Here is a 27,531-nt window from a genome sequence, read left to right as displayed (position 1 = left end):
GGAGTTCTTAGCCTCACTTTTTTGCTGCTTAAACGAAGTCATTTGTCAGCTTCAATTAAACTTTCAAAAAATAAAGGTGTTTATCATCCTTGGACAAATGCCACTTAAATGTCAATCGTGTCAAACCAGAAAAGAGATGCAATAATACAAGATAAGGTAGTAGCTGTAATTGGTTTGGAAAATGCTGCAAGCCACAATCACAGAGAAATTATACCTTTTACGTAGTACTGTATGTCCCATATACTGTATAATGGCCCTTCAAAATCACTATGTTTGTAAGTACTTTTAAGTGCCATTTCTTTGCTAGTTTGAAGCACATAAAACTTCTTTATATACATCATGTGATAAATAAAGCTGCATTCCATCTTAAGAGTGTTTCATATATAGTGTGCACACACACACACACACACACTCACACAGTGTTGGGCAAGTTTCCTCAAAACTGTAATGCATTATTTATTGTTGTAATTTCAAAGTAATTAGTTACGTTAGAATATTTCTGTATTTGAAATGTAATGCATTACACTATTACCGCATTACTTTTATATTACTCTATTCAACATAACTGGAAATATGGATTTGTCATTCTCAATGGAGTTCATTGCACTTGTTTGTGAAAAGGTTGGCTAAAGCCTAAAACCAGTACAAATCATTCCATGTGTATTGTATTTTGAACCTTTAAAGACAAGATACAAAACCTTTTTTTTTTTTGTATTTTAATCCCTTTATTACCTAGCTTCACCGCATAGTGATGCATTGTTTATGCTGTAGGCAAAAACAGTCAGTGCATATATCACAATTTCAGTGTTAATATTCAAGTTCTGTGGGCAGATGTTAGGGACATATGTTCCAAAAATAGATGGTTTTGGTGGGGCTAACGTTAGCAGCTAAGCTACAGTACATCATTGTTATTGTGTGCTTCATCATGATACATATTGACCAGAACTATTTACAGACTATTATTAATAGTAATTATACAGTGAAAATTAGCGGATCAGGGCTACCTAACAAAGTGTCGCGCACAAAGTGCTCCTAAGTTTTGCTTTAAACATTTCTCCACCAATAAAAATGCATTGTAATGTATTACTTTGCTCTCATTTGTAACGAGTACAATATTACTATTTTTTCCTTTGAATAAATTACATGACCGCGTTACAGCTAAAAATAATGCATTACAGTAATTACATTACTTTTGTAATGCATTATTCCCAACACTGCCCATACATTTCACACTTAGGCCTTCAGTGATGTCCTACCTTTTAGGTAGTCGTGCCACAATTGCGAGTGAGCAATGAAAGATTATAAGCGAGCAAGAATAAATTTTGAGCACAGAAAAACTTTTTGCTCACAATAGCCCTTCCTCCCTAGTCAACATCTAGTTCTCTGCTCGCGCAAGCTGTGTACTCTCTGCGCGTTCAGTGTGGCACGCACATTACGAATGTGCCACAAATCCAGCCAATCAGAGCTTGTAAAACTACATCGATTGACTGCTTGGTCTCCAGTTAGATAGCTTGTTGTGTTCACTCGGAAAAAGCAAACAAGATGGTGTCACACTGACTTGGACGGGAGGTCGACTTATATCATTAAAAACTAAGAAGGAAGTTCTATCAAATGAGACAATACAATAATAGCAATAGTATTAACAATTATACCCATACATTGTTTCCAAAAAGTCTACCTTCTCCCACTCAAGTCAGTGTTGACCCGATTTTGCTTGTTTTTGCGGGTTAGCACAACAAGTAATCTAACTGGAGACCAAGCGCTCAACAGTAAATGTGTCCATTTTGGGATTTCTATAAAAAGAAACCTCCTTATGTTTCCCAGCAGCCAAAAGGTTCAAATTAGAATCAAAGTGTATGGAAATAAGAGATTAGTAGACTGTGTATTTGAAAGCTGAATATGCCACATATTAGAGGGAATTAAGCGTAGAATTAGAATGCATTAATATCACAACTTTCATTTTCAGTGACATAAGCCTGATTTTGCATACATACATGTATATATAGTTTTTTTGTTTTTTTTTTAGGGTTAGTTAAGGTTGGTTATGGTCTGCACCGTCCATGTGCATGTGCAATAAGTTTGCACGTGAATAGCAATGCGCCGGCCTGTCAAGAGGCGGGCGGCTATTTGTATGGATGCCATGCTGTTTCTTAGTTGAGGTGTATACCGCCCGGGCGCTCTAGCCTGTCTGGCGCAGCAGGCCGGGTTGACATGTGAACCACAGCAGCCGAGGAAGCTCTGTTTAAGCGGAGGCAGTCGGGAGAAGCGGAGGAGAAGCCAGGAGGCAAACAGACAAACATATGGACAGGCTGATGCCAAGTAGGCAATGGAGCAAATAGATTGTGCAGCATGGCAGACGCACGCGGCCTACCCAAAGAGCGAGCAACAACTGCCCCTCGTCAACCACTCCTGCCGCTACATAATTCATGGCGGTGGTAAATAGGGCTCTCATCTTGCTCTGCCCTTGTCACGTTCCTCATTTGATATGTGTGATGTTGGGGGAGGGTGTGTCATTCATGCAAGAAGGGAAATGAACAAAGTGGCATGTGTTAGAAGTGGAGTGAGAGGAAAAAATGCAGAAGAGAGACAAGCGCGGCGTGTAGAATTGGATAGAGGGTCGCTGGGGATCCACCGCAGCGCAATCGAGAACGCATCTTTTTTTGTTTTTTTTTTAACTCATTCAGTACCAGCCTATGCAAAAAGATATCTGGTATTTAATTCCTCCACTCTGAAAAAAATACAAATGTTTTGAGGAGCGAATAAGTGAATTTACATCTTACCCAACACCAGCAACAAAGTTTGATTATCCCGCAAACAGTTTCAACATAACCGTCTTTCACGGAAAATCGCCATTAGAGACGAAAGCCGCTTCCACCTTGTGTTCTTCCAAAGTCTTTGAAAGTATTTAGCTTGTATTTCCCCGAAGCATTGGGCACATGCCCACCAGAGCAATAACCTTTGCTTGAAAGCAGCCAGAGCATGATTGTAAGTTTTCCACTGGGACTCGGCTCTAAAATGTGAGGTGCTTGGATTGACTCGGTCTTGTTTTTCTCCATGGAAGACATGGTGGGCTCTGCAAGTCAAATAGAAAACTACCTTAAAGCGCTTAGACAGCCCTGTCAGATCTGTCTGCTTTTGTGCCTGCACAGTCTAATGGTTTGTCTGTGTGTGTGTTTGCGTGTCTTTGTCTGTCTACATAGGTAGAATCTAAGAAGGCCCAGCCCAAGGAGGTGATGTTTCCGCCTGGAACACGGGGGCGAGCCAGGGGTCTGCCCTACACCATGGATGCCTTCATGCTAGGGATGGGCATGCTGAGTGAGTCGTATAATCATCTTATAATATGAATCATCTTCACAGCAAAATATCTGTCAAAGAAAAAATGGCTGAGAGATTGGATTGTTTTTTTCATTTTAACTTGTCATACACTTGCTTGTGAATTGGTCACAGACACTCTGAAAACTGTTGTTTCAAAAATAACACAGCGCTAAACGTAAGAAATTTAAGGGTATTCATTTCGTCGTGACGTTCTGAAAGTCATTTCCAGCCAAAGTATCAGTGCGGTGTGCCATCAAATTCTCACCCAACCCCTCACTGAAGGTGTTAAATTCAAATGCCATCATTGGAAGGAAGAACTGAGAAAATGTACGCCGTTTGGTCGTCAGTTTATACCTGCAAAGGAAAAGAGTGCACCCTTGTCAAGAAAGCCCCATTAGTTGAACACTGGCCTTAATTAGGCGGCTTCAAGGTGTGCCACCAGTGGCCACTGTGGTCTATTTCTGGTGAAGTCTGGTACAGACAGCCCCTGGCCATATAGGAGCAGACCAGCACATTAGCAGGCTAAATGAAGAGGAAAATTGGTGTAATGTCATATTAAGGATTCATCACTGTGCCCCCCTTAATGGGTAATGAAGGGGACACACATGTCAGGGAGAGATCTCATCTACAGGGACCTCAGCTGCTGGTCTACCCCTCTTCATTACCATCCTGCCCATGCCCGTGGCCCTTTTTATTTAACACTATTTCACTCTCTTCTCCCTTCCTGCCTCCCCATCCTTCCATCAGCTCTTTTTCTCCGTCTCGCTCCTTCCTTCCCATGCATATCATTTGTATGTGCGACCCACCCAAATGGATTTGCCCTCACATAAAAGATTTATTTTTCATTCAAAAGCAAAAGAAACATGCCGCTGATTGCATGAGACTCGTTTTGCTCCGCGAGTAGACCCCCCCGCCCCACACAGCAGGTGCACGCTGTGCCATATTCATGCATTTTTATCTGCACCAGGTAACACAATATTTGAAGCAGCAGAGAAAGTGGATTACCATCAAAATTTAGCTGAGAACTTTCTTATCTAACATCTAAATCTGGATACGTGGTTTTTGTAAGCGCTGTCAAGAGATTAAAAATTTGGGGATTCATTTTGATCTGTATTTGATCTAAATGTGATGTGTTTTCACAAAATCAGGTTTATGCCTCCAAAAATGAAAAATGTCTTCAAATTGATGTAGGATACATAAAAGTAGCTCAAAATCTAGCAAAAAAAGTTGAAATCCCTAGTTTTGAGAAAAATGTGTATAACAATTTGGAACACTCATCTATCAGAGGTGTTTGTTTAGTCTGCTAATCCCTTATATTCTTACACTTTGATTACAATTTGAAACCTTTAAAAGACTTTAAAACGGTTCTTTTTGTACAAATCCCCAAATTATTATAAGTGTCAAAACGGTACATTTGTCGGTGGATCAAAACTAATCTTTGTGACATTAGACTGGTTTTAGCATCACAATGAATCCAGTTTTAGTCTCACCTAAACATTGTTATTTTTAATATGTCATCCAGCATTTTTTTTTTCTTTATTTACAACAAAATGGCTTCAATATTTTCTTGAACAGCTGCAATTACAGCCATTTAACCTCTGCTGTATTTGAGACTATCCCCATGTTTTGGCTGCAAAGTTTAGTTTTATCCATCAGGAGGACTGATATTGACATTATAATATGTTTACATATAATCTAACATTGTGCAGTTGCAGACTTCCTCATATGCTCTCGAGTTTAGTTGGGCAAAGAGCTTTGCTATGGCTTGCTAGATTAGCGGGTTTTTTTTTTCCTCGCGTTCGTTAGCTGTGGCTGAAGACAGAGCTGGGTGCTTTGCATTGATGTGGTAGGCTAAACTCCAAGCAAGCTCCTTCTTATAAACAATACATATCACTCTATCTAATTAAAGGTGCCGTTGGGGCATTTTTGGAAGCTAAATGACCCACAACAGGAGTCTATCAAACATTATCACACAACGACTACCAATCAGTGTCCCCTCCAGGGCGTGATTGACATTTATTTTCCAACCCCCAACAATACTAGCACAACAAGCCTGATGCTTAAAATTTGATTTGATGAGCATACAGTATATATATAGGACAAAGATAGAGATTAAAATCCTATTAACACAATTAAAATAAAAGAAAATGCTTCAACTATGACTGCAGCTAACGAATCTGTAGCTAATGTTAATCTGACCAGTTTTAACCATCATAAAAGGGTTTTTATGTGATGTACTTTGTTAAAAATGTAGCCTCAACTCCTCATCAGACATTTGCATCTCTTTTTGAGCATCTCTGAGAGGCAAAAGGAACTTTCCAGAACTTGTCACGCACTAATGTGTCCGTAGAGGAGAGCACTCCTCTCCTCCGCTGGGACGAAGCAGACAGAAAGGCATTGATGTGCTCGTGTAAGAATATTAACAGCCAACTTGTTTAGAGACACTCTTATCTAAATGAAATTGGAACAAGGACAGCGAAACATTCCTTTATATAATTTGCATTTTGAAAAAAAAACAAGACCCTTGGCTCATTATTTAAGAAAGTGTAAGCTTCTTTTGTGCCAAATCTCATTAAAGCCTTCCCTCGCTCCTTTGTTTACCGCCTCTAATCGAGGCATTTATCTTTATTGTGCTGTGCCCGATGTATGTTTGTTGAAATAAATAGACATTTGAGCCTGAGCGAGATATGGGTGAGCCAGATGGATAATTGATTTTAAAGTGAATCAGAGCTGGTGAGCCATAAAATAGGTACATTAGCATGCATATTAATAAGGCAAATAAGAGCAGGCAAAGACGCCGCCGCCGGGCTAGACAAACACAATGGCGGGCTTCACTTTATGGAATAGGTAGCATGTTTTTTTTTCCCTTGCTATCTGCCACTTCTGTTTTTCTTCTGGTGCAATGTGCATAATATTCCGTCTTGCTTCCCCAAAAATGTGAAATATATCTCTATCCCGTATATCTCCTTTCCTCAAAGACGAAGCCCTTTGCGGCAAATTTGGTAACAGTAGCTCTCTTCGAATGCAGTGCATCAGCCTTGAAGGGTGGTTTTGCCATTTAAGCCAGCAATTTTGGCTTGGCATTTCTTCTGTTTGACAATATCAAACACATAATATCCAATTTTTGGTGTTCCGTAATGGCTTTTCATTGTATCACATCTCAGTTATTTTCAGCCCAAACAAACAATGGGGCGCTTTTGTGAAAGCTATCCATCTGTGGCTTCCAGGTGATGACTTTTCATCAAAGGCTAATGAAGATTTTTTTTTTTCATGCATTCATCCACACCAGGTTAACGTTCCCCTCTATGCCTATCTGAGTCGCATTTTTATTTTTTTTTTTGTCTGTGTGCGAGATGGAGACGGTTGGGGCAGAGACATTTTCCCATCGGGTCAGGAATAAATTGATCTTTTTCATGGACAGCAAACACTGATTAGATATTTATGACCAAGGTCAACCTTTCTGATTCCGACTGACATCGGCTCTGAGGCATACAGAGCGGAATTGACACACATGCTAACACATACACGCGCTAACATGCATGCATGCAAAATGCTGTACGTTCTTCCGTATAAAATGGATGAGGCATCATCTGCTCTGGGTAGACCCGAGAGCATTTTGCTCATTTTTACTTTATAATTCCTTAATGTTTTCTAATTAGTGTAGGGGGAAAAGTTGACCAAGACAGGTCTGTCCACTTCAAAAATATGTCAAACTAACTTATATCCGCCTTGTGTGCATGGCACTTTGTTGCAGACGTATTCAGTGTTGCAACGGCGAAAAAGACCCCCCCAAAAAAGGGGGGTTTACACACACACAAACACACAAATGCAAAGAGTGTCTTGACGTAAAACTCCTTCGCTTGTCTTGGTGCTCCACCTGGTGTCTGAAATTTTGATTCTATTAGTGTCCTTAAAAGCACTTAAGTATTAAGAATAGCGAGCATTCATTAAGGGTGATAATAGCGCTTGGATTCAATAGTGACAGCCCAATTTCTGGTATAGCTTCAATCGATTTGCCTAGTTTTGTATGGGCAGTTTGAGAGTTTCTGCTGCACAAGTTGAAGAAAGATTTATGACATTTTCTGTCCTGGCCTGAAGGACTTTCTCTTATTAGGTCATTTCGTTTAGAGTTATGGTTAGTAGGCTGCAATAGCTTGTGAAAAACAGATAAAGACTGCGACATATAGGATAATTAGAGGGTTAATTACAGTATGTTTATATTACCCTTGATGGTACTTAAATTCACACTGACTCACATGTTGGCCCACTCGCTCATCCGCCCACACTCCTCATGTATTTCATTTTTTTTTTTCAATTTTGTTTTCTGCTTTCCTCACTGCTCCCTCACATCCGTGTCTCAATATGTTGCCCACAGCTGCTTCGGCCTCAACCTGTCACGCTAATTAACTGTAGGTTCTGCAATTCTAATAAGCATTGTGACAGCAGATCGACAATACATCTGCCGCTTTTGAATATTTCCAGTGACACTCCATAACAACCATAAATCAAACGATACATCCAGTGAAAGATGGTATAACCGAACGAGTCAAAGCTGTATCCACGTTATGCTTCGACACATACTCTGGTATCTTCACAAGCTACTGGTCAGATGACCTACAGCGCCGGGCTTAAGCGGAGGGATGGATTTTCTATACGGTGTATCCTCATTAGGGTCACAGGTGAGATGCAGTCTATTCCAGCTGACTTTAGGACAAAGGCAGAGTACACTGAGGGCTGTTCGCCAGCCAATCTTTTATTGACGAACAACCATTCATTTCATGCATTCAAAATGAATGCTTTCCATAGGAAAGGATGAAAAATCAAGAAGCAATGTTGAAGACAGTGAAGATGCGTCCTTTTTTCACCTTTTGAAGCATGAAATACAGAATTGTCAGTGTGAAAGTTTGTTTTGCGTCTTCTTCTCAAAATGGGACTTCATGGAGCTGTAGAGTTCTAAAATTTATAGAAAAAAACAAGGCCAGAAGCGGGTTGTATTGACTTGTTGTCAGCCAATCTTTTATTGACAAATACCCATTCATATCATAGATGAATGTTTTCGGTGACAAAAAATGTGGTTAATTTTTTTGTTTAAAACAGTACTTTTATATTTAAATATGGATGACCATTCTTTCATCATAATTTTAGTAGCTTCCCCCCAAAAAAGCACATGCTGGGGCTGAGCAATATGTCTCAAAAATACTATCTTAAGTGTGGTTGATTAGGATTTTAATCCAATTCAATCAAATTAATTAGAGAGCGGCATGGCTCAGCAGTTGAGTAGTTGTCTCTCAACCAAAAGATTGTGAGTTGTGAACATGCCTAAGTGCCCTTGAGCAAGGAGCTAAATTCCCAGTTGCTCCTGAACAATGTAATATCTGTCCTGGCTAATTCTTTTGCATTTACAGAATTGTTCATTTATTAATCTTGTCCCTCTTAAATAACCATGCTAAGCAAAGTAAAAGCCCGACAAGCATTTAATTAAAGTAGGGTTGACTCATGGAAAAAATTAATTTTAAATGATTTAAAGATGTTATTGATTTAAAATCAGGTTTTAGTCAATTAACATTGCTAGCTTGTGAAAACGTAACTATTTATGGCATGTACATAACTTGCTCAAATGCCACAATTTAGTAGTTAATAAATAGTTAATAGTTAATAACTATAATAAACTCAAATCAAATCAAAGTCTCAAAGGGCTTCACAGATGAAAAGAGGTCATGTCGAGACTTCTTTCGAAAAAAGAAGTCATACAGAGACATCTTTTCGGTGTACACAACACCATCCCCTGAGGTGGGGAAAAACTCAAAAACCCCAATTTGGGGAAAATCAAAAACCTTCAGAAGGGACCACAGGTGGGAGGATCTCCCTTCCAGGCCCACAGGTTGAAGTGGATGCTGCATGTACCAAATACAGACAAAAAACTATTGTGTTTTGAATTATTCAAATTATTTTAATTTATTGGCCACCCCCAGCACACGCCCAGTTGATCAATCTCTGATTGAAATGTAAACTCATTCAATCCCAAAGACATTATTTTACGTTACATTGTTAATTGCAGATTCCCCATAATTAGCGGCACTTCCTGAGATGAATGCATTGACATTTAAGTAAGAATAGCAAGTCATCTTCCATGTACAAACCTTGGCCTCATACTCAGCTCCAAATATTTCCAATCGGCATGAATACGGTGGCGGCTCAGCAAAGTTACAGGCGTAGAAATAAGGAGTCTGAGTTCTAAATCACATTGAAGCAACTATCCAGCCAGTGAATTCAGCAACATTAATGTATGAAGCTCTCTGCGCAGTCCACCGGACATAAAGTACAGAAGCACTGTCACCGGTAGGCGTCTAACAGTGCTCCCAAGAGGACTATAAATGTTATTACTCTCTCTTATAAAAATGCCTCAACATTTTTGGTCAATAAAGAGAGCTGAGAGCCGGGAACAGCAAGAGTTGCGTAAGGGTTCACGTACTTGCTGACTTTCTTCAAGCGAGATTCGCCGTATGTGTTGACAGTGTTAGATGGATTACTGTTGACTGCGTGATGTGTTGGGAGAACAACAAGAGAGGCTCGATCAAAATTATTTGCTAATCTAATTAAGACAGTTGACCATTGATTTAGAGGTGGTACTTGTCGTCACTCTGCTAACGCTGGCAATGTTTTTCCACTTGACAGTCAACCATAAACATGATGAACCATAAATACGTGTCACCTCTTTTTATTAGGCTGGAAGCAACCGAGTAAATTACTTCTATCACGCCATTTTTCAAACAGGGTAATGAGGGATACATATTAGGCTGTCTGCTTGATAAAAGATTTTTGCCAAATCCCATGCTATTTAGAGGATCACATTTGATCTCTTTCTGTGTGACTATTGGGGAAGAGAATAATATCTTTCGTGTATTGTTTTCAACTAAGTTGTATTTTTCAATGAGTGTCACCAAAAGTGTGCGAAAAATCGATTCACGTAAGAATCGAGAATCTCATTTCTATGATTCAGAAGTTGTATAAAATTGGTTCAGAATAATAGGATGGGGCCACTTGCTGAAAACGCAAACTTTACAAGGGAGCGGAAAAGTATGAAAACCCCAAGAAACCAAAGACAGTGAAGCAGTGACGGTTTATTTTTTTCATGTTTTGACGCGCGAAATACAGAATATAACCGAATATTACACAGTGAATATTTTTTTCACATTTTTCTCAAAACGGTGGTTCCCGGAGGTCACAAATTTGCTGGAAGAAAAAAAGCCAGACAAGATCTTGAGGTTGAATTTTGTGCACAGTATTTCTCTATATACAAATTGCCCTCTTTTCATAGCTTGGACTCCACCGGTGTAATCTAAATGATGGTGCATGACTTAAAAGTAGAATTGAGAATCTTGTATTATTTTTTTGACAACCCTAATTTGTTTGTACGTTGCCTTTGAGATCTTTCAATCTTTCTGTTAAAGGTTACCCGAATATTGTGGCGACGTACGGCCGTGGATACACTGGATTCGCACCCAGCTACAGCTACCAGTTCCCTGGTGAGTTGCTGGCTTTCTGTCTTTCTTTTTTTCCCCTCCAGACATCAGTATGGCGACAGGTTTTTGCGATGCGCCCTCCAACTGAGTCATAGAGATTCACACACGATAACGCATGCATAAATGCTCATCAGCATACACGTCAGTCAGCAAATCACCTGCGGGGTTATAAGAATGTGACGTGTCCAGATCGCTTAACCAGCTATTGTGAGGCCACGAATAGCCAAGTCAATTATGCGAGGCCGTACTTGAACACGACCGTGACCAAATGACTAAAATGGGATAACTTCTTCATTTTCCACGAACCGACGTATGCAAATTCCTCGGCGGAGACGGGGGAAATGCGCTTTTAGAAAGCCAAAAGAATGCATTAAAAGTGTTGACTTGGTGGGTAAAGGCGCTTTAATGGGAGTCCAAGCGGTAGATTGTGGGGGGTGAGCAGGTGTAGCAGACCACTGCGAGAGGCCTCACAGGGATCCCTTCCATTTCATGCTTTATTTAAGGACTTTACACATACTTTGTTTGCTGTGCCAGACATCCCTCCTGCCACTGATAAGCCGGAATGGGAAATGGCTGACAGCAGCTCAGATCTCTGTAATATCTTTGTGAAATGGATCCAGGAATGGTACCACGACAGGTCCAGCTGAGACCACCTACAGAGCCGATGTGTACAAGATTTGCACCTAACAACAACAATGTATGGCAGTCTGCATGTGCATTTTCTTTGTAAATGGCAGCAAGCAATCCATAACGGATGTCAATCATGCCGAAAGTTGTCTTTTTTTCCCTTTTGTTTCCTCCTTTTTTTTCCCCACTGCAGTCGCGTTTAAAATAAGCATTGCCTAATTTAGAATGCATCCATCATTCATTCATATCTACAAAATGAATCTTAAAAGATACTCACGAGACTCAGAGTGAAGGATCTGTCAGTGTTTATTGAATAAATCTAGTGAAGCATGGATTTTTCAAAATGTTTACTGTTTGGGGCAAATTAAGCGATATCACCTTCCCCAAGGCAGAATACATTATCCTTTCCATGTTAAACTCAATTTAAAGAGTTTGATAAAGCCGTATGATTAAAACGGTGTCCCCTGGACTTGCTCAGCTCTTAACAGGGTAATTGGTATTTTTTTTTTTTTTCCAAATGTATAAATCAAACCCTTTGTCCAAATTAGATAACCCCGGGACAAATATTGACTCGTGTCCTTCATCGCTAAACTGGTGGAAGCATCCTCATTTTGGAAACAGAATGTTTTTCCTCACTGTACACATCCTCGCTGAAACACTCCCACAAATAAACAGCAGACTAGATCCAAGAGGCATAAATTCTGGGCAGTGGTCCAAAGGTTTTTTACACCCAGCAAACCGCATGGGTCCACTGTTACCAGTAACACGTGTTTAGACAATTGTTCAGCTGTCGAGATAAAGCAATGCTAAAACAATGATCAGTGATGAAATGCTGAACTGAATAAGATATCAGTGAGAGAAAATTCACAGGAAGAGCTAACTCAAGCTGGCAGTCCCACAACACAAGTGGAGGTCAAAAAATGTGAACTGACAGCAAACACAACCTGAAGCAACTTTTAAAAATACAAACAGCCTAAGAGTGGAGAGACAACCTTACATTGACACCATTTATTATGTACTTAAAATGATCTGAAAGGGTATTTCATATCAGTGTTACGCAATTCAATCTTATGCAATGTGTCTGAGTCTTAGTGCATATAGTTGAAATATCACTGCATTCCATTTTAGGCTAAGATGCTTAACTTATATTTTATCTTAGATTGGAAAATTCTATGTGAATGGCATCCTCTTAAGTCCAAGAGATAATATGTCATACTACTTTTAATATGTCATTTTCAACCCCCGTATTAGGCGGGTCGATTTATAACGGCATAACGCAAAACAGACCAATTTTTTCCACGTATCTGTGTTTGGAAAACATTCATTCAAATGCAAAATATCATGTTAACAAGGCTTAAAATGATTATATGTTTATATATATGTACGTCAAAGCCTCATTTATATGCACCCGCTTCAATGTGTTTGCAGTAAATAGCGCAAAAATGCACTTTCGTTAACCGCCGACTAATTGCCACTTTGTTGTCCACAACGAGGCTACGTGAATAATTTTTTGGGCTGGCTTTGACCTAATATGAAATGGAAAAGACGGCTTGACTTGTCTCCTTGTCTCCTTGAACTAGCCGGCATGGGTGTCGGCAGGTGGGGGGAGAAACGGTGAAGGGCAGCCTCCCATGTTCTGATCCCACAATAGTCGTCACTTGGGTAGAGAACATCCCAAGTAAGATGATCAGCAAATCAACTCAGAAGATTTACATTTCAAACAAACCGGGCGGGTTCGAAGATGACTACCCGTGGAAGAGTAGCAAGAACTTTTGAACAATTGACGAGGAGATGGGAGAGGATGTCAGGGTTTTAAATGGGAGGGTATATTTGGCGTGTCAGAAAGTGACGATGACCTTTTGGGCTTGTGGACAAACTAATATTCAGTCCATGCCTGGGGGGGCGAAGATGATCCCAGGGGAAAGGATTCGTTTTTGCCATGTGAAGTGTAATTGTGATAAAATAAGGATTGGCATCTTTTTTTCAGGCACTTTGATGCACTTGGGTTTTTTTCTGCTTAGATAAACCTATAACCTGTATGAATGCTCTTTGAAAAAAAAGTAGTTAAGAGTTGGTTTTATATTGTATTTTCCTTAAGATACAGTTTTAGGGATTATTATACAATTTTTATAGGTAATAATCTTATTTATGGTCAGTGTGGCAAGTAGGGGGGCACAGAATGTTTTCTCTTTCTTAGGGGGTTTTTGCAAAATATAATTGAGAAGCACCGCTCTAAGCTAATTATGACTTTCCACAGCCAAATATTTATCAGTTGCAGAGCATTGGAATTGCTATTGAATAGGTCAAAGTTGAAAAAACAATCAATTATTCCACAAGTGTGATGTCAAGACTCTAATCTTGCTCAGCATTCACATACAGCTTATATCAATAAAAGTGATCATTTCAATTCGTAACCAATAATAAGACATTGAAGATACTGATCTGTGACTTTGTTTGTCTGGCTCACGTGCTGTAGTTATAGCTTCATTAGCTGATGAAAAAAATAGCTGTGACACACACTCTAAGGGTTAAACTAAAATCAGGTCAATGTATTCCTTGTACCTCCTTCATGTGTAAATTGAGTTTAGTGAAATATGCTCCAGTGGCTAAGAGGTGATATGATCTACATACAAAGTATCTGCCAACTGTAAAAAAAAAAAAAAAAAACAATAATGGCGCTGCCAAACAGTTTAGTAAAAACAGTATGCCATCAAGAATCAATTCCGACTGAACACACTGAAGTTGAAAAGAAAAGTCGCACAACTACATTTGATTTTGATGAAGAGCTATGAAAAGAAACGGTCCTTACACATATATTATTTCAATCTGATCAAATATTATGTTCAGGTCTTTCTTGGTTGTTTCAGAGACAAAGTAGTCTCACGTTGATATTCTCAGTTTCTAAGCTGCATTTTTGTGTAATCACGCAGTGATTGCCTTGTAGCGGCAGCCTTTGGGCATAATGCCTGAAGTGAGTGATTTGCAAGGATAATCAAGATGAGAGAAAAATGCTAATGAGCTGTATAGGTGCCAATACCTATTTTTTTTTAAACTTACTATATATGTTCAGTGTGTTTTTTTCATATAAGGCTGGATACCAACCCCCATGCACTTTCTATGTCTATTATATATCTTAATAAAAAGCATAAATACATAGATTATAACATGATTTTCTATCTTGTAATAGGGAGTGACTCTCGGTTTTTGACGAGCATTCCCATTATATAATTTAATCAAATGGTTGTACTGATGTGTTAATCATTGCATTTATAGACATCTTGCTAGATTTTAAGATTAAATTTGTTAAAAATTAAGATGAAATGAATGAAGTGAGGAACTGATGAAACTAGAGCTCGTCCGCTTTGCTACTTTGCCTTTTGAGGCAGCTCCAAAGTAAACATCCCAATTAGGCATCAAGAGACAAGGGAAGTTTGGGCTTCCCAAACTGTATAACTCGTTTAATTCGTTTTTTTTGAAAAATCAAGGATTTGAAAATGATCTAAAGTGTGAAATTAATGTGCAATAATGACAGAATGCGATACAAGGCATGTTTAAAATCAATACTGCGTAACTCAATCAGTGCCAGCCATTTGCCATCCCTCCTTTATTCTAACACTACAACATAAATAAATTGATTTAAAAAAAAAAAACACACCTAGAGAAACTCATGAATGATACGTAAAAATATGCCGTTGGGACTCGATGATTTAATCGTGACATTAAAGCAGGTCATGCACAAACTATGCCTATTAAAAGTAATACAAAATCAGTATACATTATTGTTGTCAAAATATTTTCCCCAGGATTTATTTTATAATCAAGCAACCATTTAAATAAACACTTGTTGGGTTTATTACATGAATTTGAATCGATCAAAATCACAGTCAAACCAGAATGGCTGTTGAAAAAAAAACTGCATTTGATGTTTTTGGACCAACCCTATTCTAAAATGTCTTTGCAATCTTTTAAGTGCAAAAAAAATGCTGACTGAAACATTCAGATTGGCACAAGCTGACAAAATTGACGATTGATTAGAAAATGAAATGGTTTTACTCGATTAGCTATTTTGACTAGATTCGCATGAACACATTCTATCACAGCTGACTCAGGGGATGATGCTACATAAACCTGAAATCCAAGTAGGATTTTTCACCCACTGTATTTGAATTTGAAGACACGTTTCGCTAAAAATGAAGCAGATAGGGACTGCCTTCAGAAAATCAGACATTAAAGAGCTCATCGTTTTCTGGAAAGGACCGATCAAACTGTTTGGACAAAACTAGTTTTTAGATCGCTTTTAAAGTAGGCCCTTTAATAAATACTCAAGATTGAAATTTTGCAATGAGTGATTTGTATGTACGACGACATAAAGCGGAATAAACATGGTCCCCATGTACCATATACTCTAATGCACGCTCTCCAGGACTCGTGTGAGTGCATTTTCTCCAGTAACGCGTGGGAGTGTAATGCTGCAAATGGACAAAGTAGATCCCAAAGCATACTTCACCTTAATGTACACGCTCGTTTCTATGCAACAGCATTATTAGCTTTATTTAAATGTGTCATTGTGTTGCTCAGCTTGCAGCACCCAGGAGAGTACCATAACACATGCATTTCATGCTTGGAGTATGGCATCTCCATGGCAACCGGTATTCACCTTTAATTTGATTAATTTGATTAAAGTGACCGTGTAAACATTGAACATATAAACACAAATTTCATCAAATTAAGTACAACCTAAAGGATCAATATATACTAATTAACTTAAATACGGTTTTATGTTCAAAGGACTAGGAAGAAGTTCACAATTTATCTAGTCCAAGCTCCTTGTTTTCTTTAAATAAAAGAAAAAATATGTAAAAATATGTCCAACATACATCATTTGTCAGAGCCCCGCCCCTCCTTTCCGTCATCAACAGTCCGTCATTTTTTCAAGCCAGAAAAAAATTACATTGTCTGTACATCAGTTCATCACTGTTATTTTTGCACATCCTTCCGCTATCACTAGAGAGCTAAATTTGGCTTTTTTTTTCTAGTCCATTATTGTAATTGTCGGTCCGTCAGTGTATTTTGCCCACTCTATCACCACCACTAGTGGGCTAAATTTAGTGGGCGAAATTTGCATTTCGTTACACAGAGTAAATCATGTATAGCATTCCTCATTAGAGGGAAACTCATTGAACATGGACGGCACAATTGCCAATCATGTCCGGTGGATGGCATTTACATTCATTAAACGGCTGTGATATGATGCAAGTCGGCTATCTCTTTATACCTGTCAATCTTACATTTTAGAAGACGGTTTCACTATCATTTGTCTAAATTTGTCTTAATTTCATCTGTCACGTGCACTACAAGTAAAACAAAGCATTGCTGGGGGGGGGGGGGGGGGGGGGGACGTCTTTAATTTGGGAATTTAAAGAACGTGAATCTTACCTTTCCTGCCCCATAGCAAAATACAAATTTGGTGCACATTTGGTTGCTTGAACGAGTGAGCGCCTGCATTGCAAACGGCCACTAGATGTCCTCATCAAGCGTCACAGAGCCCCCACTCAGCCATCATTAATTCCGGAATGCTCTATTTTATCAGCAAGGCATTTCTTGTAAAAAGCAAAACGACACAAAAAAATCTCTTAACATGTAATTCTAAACATTACTTTTACCTTTTTGTCTGCGAGATTATGTACAATATGAGTTTGTATTCATTTATTTATTTATTTATTTTAAAGAAGTTAAAAAGGGTGTTACTCCAATTAAGTCTCTGGTAAAATCAGTGATTTGTTCAGCGATGAATTGTCAAAATGCAATTAAATCATTCTGCTGAGTATGGTTCTCCACCACTTGGTGGTGCTGTTTACTGACCATCATTGGATTCCATATTTGCATATTTTTATGTTGGTTCTTTTCTTTGTTTTTTATAAGTGCATCTGGGCCTCTTAGGGCGAAACCACTCTTTCGCTTTCAATCGCATTCAGTCAGCAATATGGAGCGCTAACAAAAAATGTAAATAAGATGACTGACGTATGGCACCTGTTGCCAATGTTAACGGTGGATCAGGCTCCTGTATAGCGATTTTTTTAACAAATTACTCACTAGCTAACAGAACTCAAGTGCTCTATATAGGCTGGTGTGAGCGACGTTACTCAATGCACATTTGGATGCATTTTGATGCAGTTGCGGTTCCTACTGATCACTTTTTAAGAAACCACGATGACTCCATTTTGCGGTTTCAATTTGTTTCTGAGACCAAAGTTTATAAGGTAATTACAGTTAAAAAAAAATGTTGATGATCAAGAATTTGTGTATTTAAAAGTTGTTGCATAGACCATATGTGATTTGTTTTTAAAAATCTGAATACTCAATATTCAATTCAAATTCCTTGTGGGATATCCGAGGAGCAAAAAATACTCAATAGCTGCAGCCCTAGTTTAAATTAATTTGTCTACCGTAATTTATGTTGTATGCGCACAGTTGACAATGTAATATTTGGCAAGAGCTAAATATACTGTACAACAATGGAAATGCAATTTGTCTTTTATCAAAGTTCGTATGCATATCACAATTGCAACGGCAATTAAATGATTCAAAGTGTAAAAAGAAAAAGCACAAATGTATTGTTAGACACTTGGCATCATCCATTGTGAATAGCTTTTGTGTAATGTGTATGATGAATAAGACACTAATGATAATGATGATAATTAAAAGCGCATTTTGTCTGTGAATAAACCATCAAAGACAAGAAGGCAAGACATTAAGATGCACATGGCATTTATAGAATGGTTCCATTGTTGACAAGACTTGCCTCGGCTTCCATGACACACACATGAATACGCGGTTAATTGCGCTCACACAGCAAGCACATAAAGGCCACATTCATAAGAAGGATTCGATTGAGGAGACGTCTACGATGGGAAGAGTTGGAAGTGGAGGGACTTAACCAGGAGCTTCACCGCGCTCTCGGGTTGTCTTGTGCAACTTGCTGCCTCCACAGCTGTGCCCTCAGAGCCTCCCCCGGCATAAATGACCATTATGGTTCCATTAGGGCTGCTACTTGGAGGTCATTATGCTACTCTGAAAAAGCAGAGATGAAGATGTTAGTAAGCTCCCATCAGGGCAGAGAGACAGACTGTGTAAGAGAGACGCATTACAATCAGTCATTCGGCTACTCCAGATGTCAAGACAGACAAACAGCAATATGGGTCCTCTGAGTCAGCCTTTTAAGTAGAATTAAAAAAAAAAAAAAAGAATGATAAAAATGATGATTAAGAAGGGGAGAGGGAGGATAAATGCAGGTAATTTTGGGGCTACAGGTTACAAGAAAATGTCCTTACAGCATGAACTGTTTTTACGAAGAAACTGCATTCAACAAGCTTCTGTTGGTGCAGGATGTTGCTTTGGGGATTTTTGTTTTTTTTCTGCGTTTTTGTAGCTTTGTTTATCCATTGGGATTCCTGTTTCTGTGACTTATACAGAAGTTGTTGTCTTAAATCACTGTTGGAACTTCTATAGATGCGATTGAAGAAGTTGTGCAGTAGTTTTTTTTAGGTATAAACACACATCAAGCATATGTGCTGCGTTTTAGCAAAATTAGGCTCATGTCACTGAAAATGAAAATTGAGATTTTGAAATATTCTAATTCCTTTTAAAATTATATGTAATGTATGTCGTAGCTCAAAAATTGACAACGTTATAACAATTTGATTTTGCCAAGTAGAAATCTCCACTTTTGAGAAAAATATGTTTACATTTTTGGTACATTCATCTTTTAATGGCATTTAATGGCGTCGACTAATCACAACATTTCATACACTTTGATTACATTTGAGCCTTTTGGCGCCTGATAAATGAAAGTCGGGTCCTTAATGAGGTTGTTTTTGTAAAAATCCCCAAATGGACATGTCAAAAATGTGTATTTTCATCAATAACTCAAAACTAATCTCTGTCACATAAGCCTGCTTTTGTGGGAATGCATCACATGATTAAAGGTAATTTGAACATTTTTTACAAATGAGTGTTAAACCGACATCCATTGATATTTACCAATACTCCCAAAGTAGCTCGATTTGGGGGGGGGGATAAATGGCGTAACAGCTGTCTTCTCAGCAGTAGCATATAGGGAAAGAGCCGCTGACCTGTGAGTGTGCCATGATGGTTCCTTAGGGTTGCATGTCCCTTTAAACTGGGGCAGAAGCAACCAAGCATATGATAAATGCACAACAGGTCACTGCGAAGCATTGGCCTGAAACACCAGGTAGCCTCCCAGGGTTCTGCACCTGCCTGCTGCAGAGAGATGGAAAGGTGCTGACATGGACTAGATACGGCTTTCAACTTTTGAAGCAAAGATTGCGCATGCAATGTTGATGGATCAGGGCACAGGTGGATTGTTTTATAGAATGCATTTGTTCTAGTTCACACGTTGGATAGCATATGGACCTTCATGCAAAATCAGACGGAACAGTGTCGCTCGCCGAAATTTTGGGCCGAAAATGAGAAACGCCTGAACGTAAACCGCCAGTCTGCTTCGGGAACAGATTGTAACGTGACAAGCAGCACCCTTCATGGTTCTTTTAACGATTGATGGTGATTAAATAAAACTGTATACTATGGCTCTAAATATGATTCTTGATCAATGTTTTAACAACATATGTTTAAATGGGACCAATTTTAATGCGCTTCAGTATTGGTGGGGTAAATGTTATTTATAATGAAGGCGGGTTTATTTTTTTATTTGGATTCGTTGACACACCAACCACTTGCACAGGATGGAAGACACAAGCCTGGTTGTTTGATTAGGTGTTGTAAACATAAGTGAGTAAATGGACTAGTTATAGTAATGAACTAAAATATCAAAAGTAATTTGCAGTTATTAACATTTGCATTCATAGACTTTTTTCGGTCTCGGTTTAAAATGTTCATGGCATTTGAATGCACCACGTGCACTGCACACATAGCAGCTGAGGCTGGAGAAACTCGCCGCGTAATACAATACAAACGTAGTTACGAAAGTCAACTTTAAAATAGCTACGACGATTGTATTGTCATCCGTGTTTTTATTTTGAAGTTGGCTTCAGCAACACGATGTTGCTATGTGAGGTGATTTCGTTCCTCTTCTTTGAGAGGTCTTTTTTGGCTAGACCTTAGTCCCAAGAAAGAACTGGAAGCTCAGCTGTGCTCTTTTACGACCTGCTGAAATGCTTTGCAATAATTGCCTACCAAGCAACGCCCCCTTCCTTCTGTGTGCCTGTGTGAAATACAAACAGAGGCTACCTTATTTTTGCGTCATCAAAACTTCCATTTTTGGACATATCCTTTTCTGTTTGAAGCGTCTTTTGGCGGAAAACCAAAAATGCATTGATTTGCCATTTTTGGCGCCTCCATAATTAAAAGTTTGGTCATTATTTTCAAACTTTTTTTCCCCCAATTGAGCTCACTTCCTGCTAGATATAGGTCATTTTTTTCCAGTGTTGTTGGTGTTGTAGTTTGGGACATCGTGTGCAGTCATCCCCAGCATGTTCAGCGTTTTTCCTCAATGCTCAGACAACCTCTCGCTCCCTTGTCAGTACAATAACTGCCCAATTTCTTGGCAACACGACTAGAACAGGTGGGCAAAGTCACTGGTCTGGAGCTGATGCGGAGGTTACCAGTGTCACGGGCGTGTGCAACAATGTGTTCCGCAACAGAGGTCCCTCTGTGCGTATACAGCGGCGGCGTCTCCGGAGCGAGTCTCGGCTGAACTTGAGCCGGGCAGCAGATTGTTCTTTGGATCCTGTGACCATCTCACTACAAGCTGGGCGAGCTGTGACCCCAGCAAGTGGTCCCACAGGCCAGAATAAGTGCTACTGGGCTGGAAGCAGATGGCCCTCCTGATGCCACTCTGACTCACAGATAGGTTTTAATTGCCAAGGCTGATCATTAGCCCAATGGCTCTGTAGAGGCCGGAGCTCTTCATGAGTTGCAAGCCTTAAAATAGAGCCTGACAATGAGCGTTGTGAGCTCATACACTCCAATGAGCAGGCCCATCGCAGCTCGTTCTCATGCACACGCGGGCATAAAACGGACACAATCAAAGACTCTTCAACGCAAACGATGGAGGCACTTTACCAGGGGGCTCTCTGCTTTCCTGTCTGTCTGACTCACCGTCTCCAAAGTAATGCTGACCGCACGCACACACACATACGCAAACACTGCGCTCCCCAGGCCGTGACTCCATTCCCAGTGACAGCAGTGAGTGTACTGCCGTGACGTCATTGGACGGCACTATATGTCACGCCTAGTCTACTTCTGTGTGCAGTCATGAAGCTGCATCGCTCCCGGATTAGCTCTGCTCTCCATTAATTGCCTCTAAAAATATTTTATGTACATGTCTACTGTGTTTGGAGGGAAATGTGACTGTCACGTTTTTTTGTGAGACACATACAGTAGCGGTAATATATTTTGGCAAACAGCTTCTCTCTGGTGTTATTTTGTCACAATGTTATTGCTTATTTGTGCACTATGGGTTCTGCGGACATTAACTTGACTCGCTAGGAACTTTAAGATAACCATTTCGAGCATCAGTATCGAAAGTGTGTCCATGCTGCATACAGAGTCTGTGTCGCTCCAATGCTAAATTGGTGGGTCAAGAGTCTAGCTAGAAATCGCTAGACTGTATGTTTATACAAAGACATCGGTCTACATGCAAAATAGTCCAATTAATTGAATGCTAAAGACGTTTTTTTTACAATTTTTGGGAAATCAAACATTCAACCAGTTACTGTTTTAACAGTATTTCTATTTTCGTACATTCAGGTTAAGGAAGGTCTTTTTTTGTTGTTGTTTTTTTGCACTACATGATATTCTGCACTATATTGTTAGCACCATTGTCTCTGTTTGTTGTTTATTGCTTTTTATTGCTATTTATTTATTGCTCAATTATGGAATGTAGTCTGCTGCTCGGGGAAGTGAACAGAATAAGAATTTCAGTGTATGGTACAACTGTACATATGACAAAAAATTTCTAGAACTTCATCTTGAACTTGAATTGAATGAGCGAAAGGACCTGTATCATAGTGTTTAAACTTACCACGGTTAAACATTTTCATAAAAATGTTTAAATCTTACTTTGGGACATTACCAATTCAATTTGACATTATTTCTATTTTTATTATGGTGACATCTTTAACCAGGAAGTGAAATGTCTTGACTTGAAACCATGCCTCTCACCGAGTGTCCGCCTCACTCCCTTCATGACATTGTTTGAAAGCCACGATGCAATAACAAAGGAAGAAAGCTGATGTAACCTTGGGGTATGTACACTTATGTGCGCAACTGTGGTTTTTCAACGTCAAAAAAGTAGAAGTAAACAGTACTTCACATCACGCAAGTTAGCAGCAGAAGAAAAATGCCCCATCAAAGCTGTCTTCTTACAGCATGGTAATGTATAAATTAATCCAATGCACGTGGTTCCATTTGTAATTTTAAGGTAAATCCAGTTTTCTGTTGCTGAAGGGTCACCATGCAAACGATGAGGATCACAAATCCCTCCTGGTTGTCCGGTCGCGTGCTCCCAAACATACGTCTTCGCCACTTTGACATTTTCTACAGTTATTTCTTGTAACTAATTAATGAAAGGTTGTTGTGTACTTGGCCGACTCAGTGGGAAAACCTCCCAACTACGGTGCATGTGAAAAATTGGCTCGGATAATGTGTGCGTTTGTTAAGACTCTACGGGCGGCATGGGGGCAGTGTAGAGGCAGTGCGAGGGGATTCCTCATCACTCTGTCATCCTAATGCCGCTTGCAAGCCCTTTTTATCAGCTTGGCCGGGATCTGTACTGAGAATGCAGAACAGGCAAGGCCCAGCTCAGAAATGGCTCAAGCAATGATAGTAACACTTTGCAGGTGTGAGAAATTAACATTGTAACGTAGTTAAAAGCTAAAAAATGTTGAATTGCCATGATATGGGCTCCACCAATATGCTGCTGTTGTCCCGCCAGTAGCTTTTGTTTTTCGATTGTAGCGTTTCATTTCAAGATGCAACCTGTATTAGTTGAGTCTGCGTCCACAAAGCGCGATTTGAACTCGGGACTCTGAACCGCGAGGCGGACGTGCGAACCACTTTGCCACCGAGCCTCCCCCGTGCACAGACAATAATTTTATTGAAACCACAGTAGAAAAAGGGCAACCCAACAGAGCCCATCCGAGGACATCTCCCCTCATGCCGAAGCAGGAAGAGTCTGCAATGAGTTTGCTCTAATAAGAAGTAAAATGGCAATCATGTCCTAAATGTTGAAGTGAACCTCGAGGTGTCTTGCCTCCTCAATGACTGCTTCCTTTGGACGCCGCTGGAGATCAGATGGAGATGAAAAAGGAGGATAGGCATGGAAATAGACAGTGGAGAATACGTGTGTGGATGTGTGTGCGTGCTCTATCTCAACCGTTGTTTTGATGCCACCCACTGTTTGAAAGCTCCAGGCCCAGGGAGTTTTGTACTTGCGAGATCTCTACCCAGTTGGCCCGTCCTTTCCATCTAGCCTCCCAGCCCTCCCTCCTGCTGACTGTGCTAATAGCTCTCCAGTCGCTCCCATCACTCATGTCCCCAGTGGACGGACATGTGCAGACATATACTCACACCTATGCAAATATTCATGGCGATAGCTCACAACCCTCTGCATGCCTTCGCGCCATCTGAAAGCAGCGTGTCGGCTACATTTTTTGCAATCAACTGGAAGTGCATGCGAATGCATGTTTTTGCACCATGCTATGTTTAACCCTTCGATTCTGGAGCAATCCTGCACTGGATGCAAGGGATACTTTTGAGCTATCAAATCCAACGTGGGCATTTTGTTTTATTTTAGTTTTCATCAATCATCCCTGCAAAAGCAGGTTTGACTCTTTTTTTTCTTTTTTGCTGATCAACATAAATCCACAAAGACACATTTTCTCTGGTTGAACTGACATTTAATAAGACTTGCGAGCACAAAATTACCAGCTTTCATCATTCATCCGTCGCCATCACCGCTGCTCTCAGAGCCAGATGATGGGCATTAAAATGCATATAAAATTAAGGCTGTTTACTTGGACACTAATGAGAGGAGGCTTAAGTAGTCCTTTTTAATTAGTTTGATTGGCTCCATTGGGACCACACAGCTGATTCACTGAGAGCTCACAAGGCCCTTTCAAACCCAAAGTATCACAAGGGATGTCCAAGGAAAGTGGATTGCAGCGACGTGTTGCCTTTTCTGATCCTGCCATGGGAAGGAGCTTGACAGTCCAATGCACTTAAGGAGACCATTACATAAGAACCACTGCAAGGTCAGACATCTTTGTTCTTCTTATCTGTCTTAACCTATTAAAGTCAGCTAATAAACCACCCCTGGTCAGCTTTAAGGGTTATGAACCAAAACCACATCCTCTCCACAGCGGTTCTACAATCAAAGTGAATTTTCAGCGCATCTCCTCCGTAAGACATTTTTATACACCTGACTAGTTTTAGAGAAGCGGGGATCCTCTACCACTTTTATCTTCAACAGCTGTTCGAAAGTAACCCGGAGTAGGTCTAATATTGATTATTGTGTCGAAGCAGATGTGTTGACATGTTGAGATGGGTTCCCCGCGCAGGAGAAGTTCTCTTTTTACCTAAGTGCATGAGAAGGAGTACAAAGGCGAGGTCCAAAGTGCACCTCCACTTCAATAAAGAGCCTAGTTTGTCCTCTTTGATGCTGCCTTGCAACTCAGCCACAAAGAAGCTCATGCTCTTGTCACAAGTGCCAGAACAGACACCGCTCTTCACTTGCGCTTACCGCACGTCATTACTGCACAACTGTAAAACGTGAGGATTGCGGCTGTCATTTGAGGGGCGGGATATTGTCAATCTATAGTCCATGTGACATTTTAGTAGGCATGAAACACAGCATGAAAAAAGTTTCAGAAGGTACATTCATGCATGGTGCACCGTTATGCGATTTTAATGTAGTTGATTGCTCCTAATTAAACAAATTGCTGAAAAATGCTTTACCGCAAGTTTCCATTTTATGTACTGCCACAAGATGGTGCCAAATCCCTTAATGTAGTGATTTGCGTTAAAGTTTTTTTTTTTTCTTTAAATGATTAATCTCAATTGATTAGTAATCTTTGCAATTTGAGGAGTTTAGCCTGGGTTGTTAGTACATGTTACGGAGAGTTTTGACTGTGCCTCTACATGCGAGACTGGTTTTCGGCCTACTCAATAATTGCAGATGATTATTTGGTGTTTTTTGGGGTTGCTCCAGCAATTTTTTTTTAAACACATTGACTTTACTTATGGAGGTTTTAATTGCCTCCATTTAAGTATGAGGCATGCTGCTGAGCCTGGGATCTCTGTGTGTATTTTGTTGGAATTTTAAAACAAAGTTCTCTATTTTCTAAGATCTCAAACCGTTTGACATGTTGAAAATCACTGAAGCTGTTTAAAAAATACTCCAGTCAGTTTCTGTAGTTTTTATTATTCAAAATGTTGACAGTAGCCTTTTCCTGTTGCCGCAAATGCAGATCAGCCTCAGGCTCCCTATCATCATATTTTATCACCCTTGAAAAAAAACATATTGGTAGATATCTACTGCATGCCCACCTCAGGTAATTTTTTCCAAAATGTTTGCTATTTATTTTGAGGTAGAGAGGTTCCCTTTTGAGTGAGTGAGACCCAAGTAAGATGTGTTCACTCCCATTACGGCGCAATCACCCATTCCTTACTGTGCCCGTCTATGAAAATACGAAAAGAATCGAAGGATGTATCAGCAAGCAGATCCAGAAAGTGAAGCTGGAGCTTCTGTGTTTTTCTGTGTATCTTAATGTCTGATTGATTGGCTTCTACTTACCTCAGCCATTTCGGTTTAACTATCTACAGTAAATTTCTCAATTTGCTGTGACAGTCTATATGACATTTTAGTAGCGAGATTGGCCGTCACTTGCAAAGCTGTGAGCCAAGCCTTCCCTATTTGTGGCTGAAATGTTCTTGAGATATTGGCTATATTCCTACAAGCTCCAGCAAGGATGCGCTGCATTTCAACCCTAACCCACTTTTGACCTTGCGGAGAACCAGGCCTGTAATTTCTCTGAATGGATCACGAGAGACCCGATATGTGTTCTTTGTGTGCAACATTAAAGCCTTGTGCAGGGCAGGGATTCAGTATGCGGTGCAATCTATGCAACGGCACCCAAGCTTGTCAAGATGTGCGGATAAGACAAAGCATCCTTTTTACCCAAAGCTAAGTTTATAAACACATGATCATTGTGAAAAGGACATAGTAGTTCCATCTTTACCAACATGTTTTATATGGATCTCCTGCTGAAATTTCACCACATATATCTCCTTCCTGACCTCATCGTTCCAGTGTTATACCATTTCTGGCCCAATTACTGATAAAGCTAGGTTTTTTCCAAGCTCTGGCTCCCTTCACCACTGTAATTGACTTTTTTCTGTCTCCAATCACAGACTCCAAAGTCTTAATGGCAAAGGATCAGTGTGCCAAAAAGGGTTTGATTACACAAAGAAACATTTAGCTTTGGTGACAATGTGCTCGGAAATAACCAAACTTACATGTAGTCACAGTTTGAACTTGTATGTTCAATCAAATTAACCAAGCTAAACTAAATAACACTAAATTGATGGCGCAATAGCTATAAATCTGCTCTGGCAGAATTCACAGATTAAATTAATTTTAAAAAGGATTTAGCTGCCCCACAGTATAATATATACTTAGGCTGAAGAAAGCTGTAATATTTCTGTTAACTGCAGGTTAAATTTGCTATTGTGGCTTTTCTCACTGCCTTAGCTTGAAACTCATGACTCTCACGGCCTTTTGTATCGTGAAATATAGCGCTACTAACCTAACAATTTAGCTCTAACCTACATCTATGTGTTATATGGGCGCAATATTGTGAGATTAGGCTGCAGACCGGTAAAAATAAAGCACTTTTATTGTCGAATAGCAGTCCAACAGATGTGTGAGTCGGGGGAAAAAAATAAAAACAGGTGCGTGTCAAAAGGCATTACCCAGATGCCAAGTCTGATTCTCAGTAAGGCCAGAACAAAACATGCACTCTTGTTC

At 39.8% G+C, this 27,531-nt stretch overlaps 1 protein-coding gene across 14 annotated transcripts in view; it reads left to right on the top strand.

Moving 5' to 3' along the window:
- The window catches only part of LOC148408866 (RNA-binding protein Musashi homolog 2), a 274,095-nt gene that overhangs the window by 199,585 nt on the left and 46,979 nt on the right, over nucleotides 1–27,531 (top strand). For all 14 annotated transcript variants that reach the window (XM_088440594.1, XM_088440588.1, XM_088440589.1 and 11 more), the window contains 2 exons: nucleotides 3,201–3,315; nucleotides 10,767–10,841. In XM_088440594.1, coding sequence (XP_088296720.1) covers nucleotides 3,201–3,315; nucleotides 10,767–10,841 — 190 coding nt within the window. The remainder of the gene's footprint in view (nucleotides 1–3,200; nucleotides 3,316–10,766; nucleotides 10,842–27,531) is intronic.

This window comes from Hippichthys cyanospilos, chromosome 18 (assembly GCF_059441005.1).
Source record: "Hippichthys cyanospilos isolate Australia breed blue-spotted pipefish chromosome 18, RoL_Hcya_1.0, whole genome shotgun sequence".
NCBI classification, from domain to species: domain Eukaryota; kingdom Metazoa; phylum Chordata; class Actinopteri; order Syngnathiformes; family Syngnathidae; genus Hippichthys; species Hippichthys cyanospilos.
Note: the sequence above shows the minus strand (reverse complement) of the source record. Positions and strands in the feature narration are given on the sequence as shown.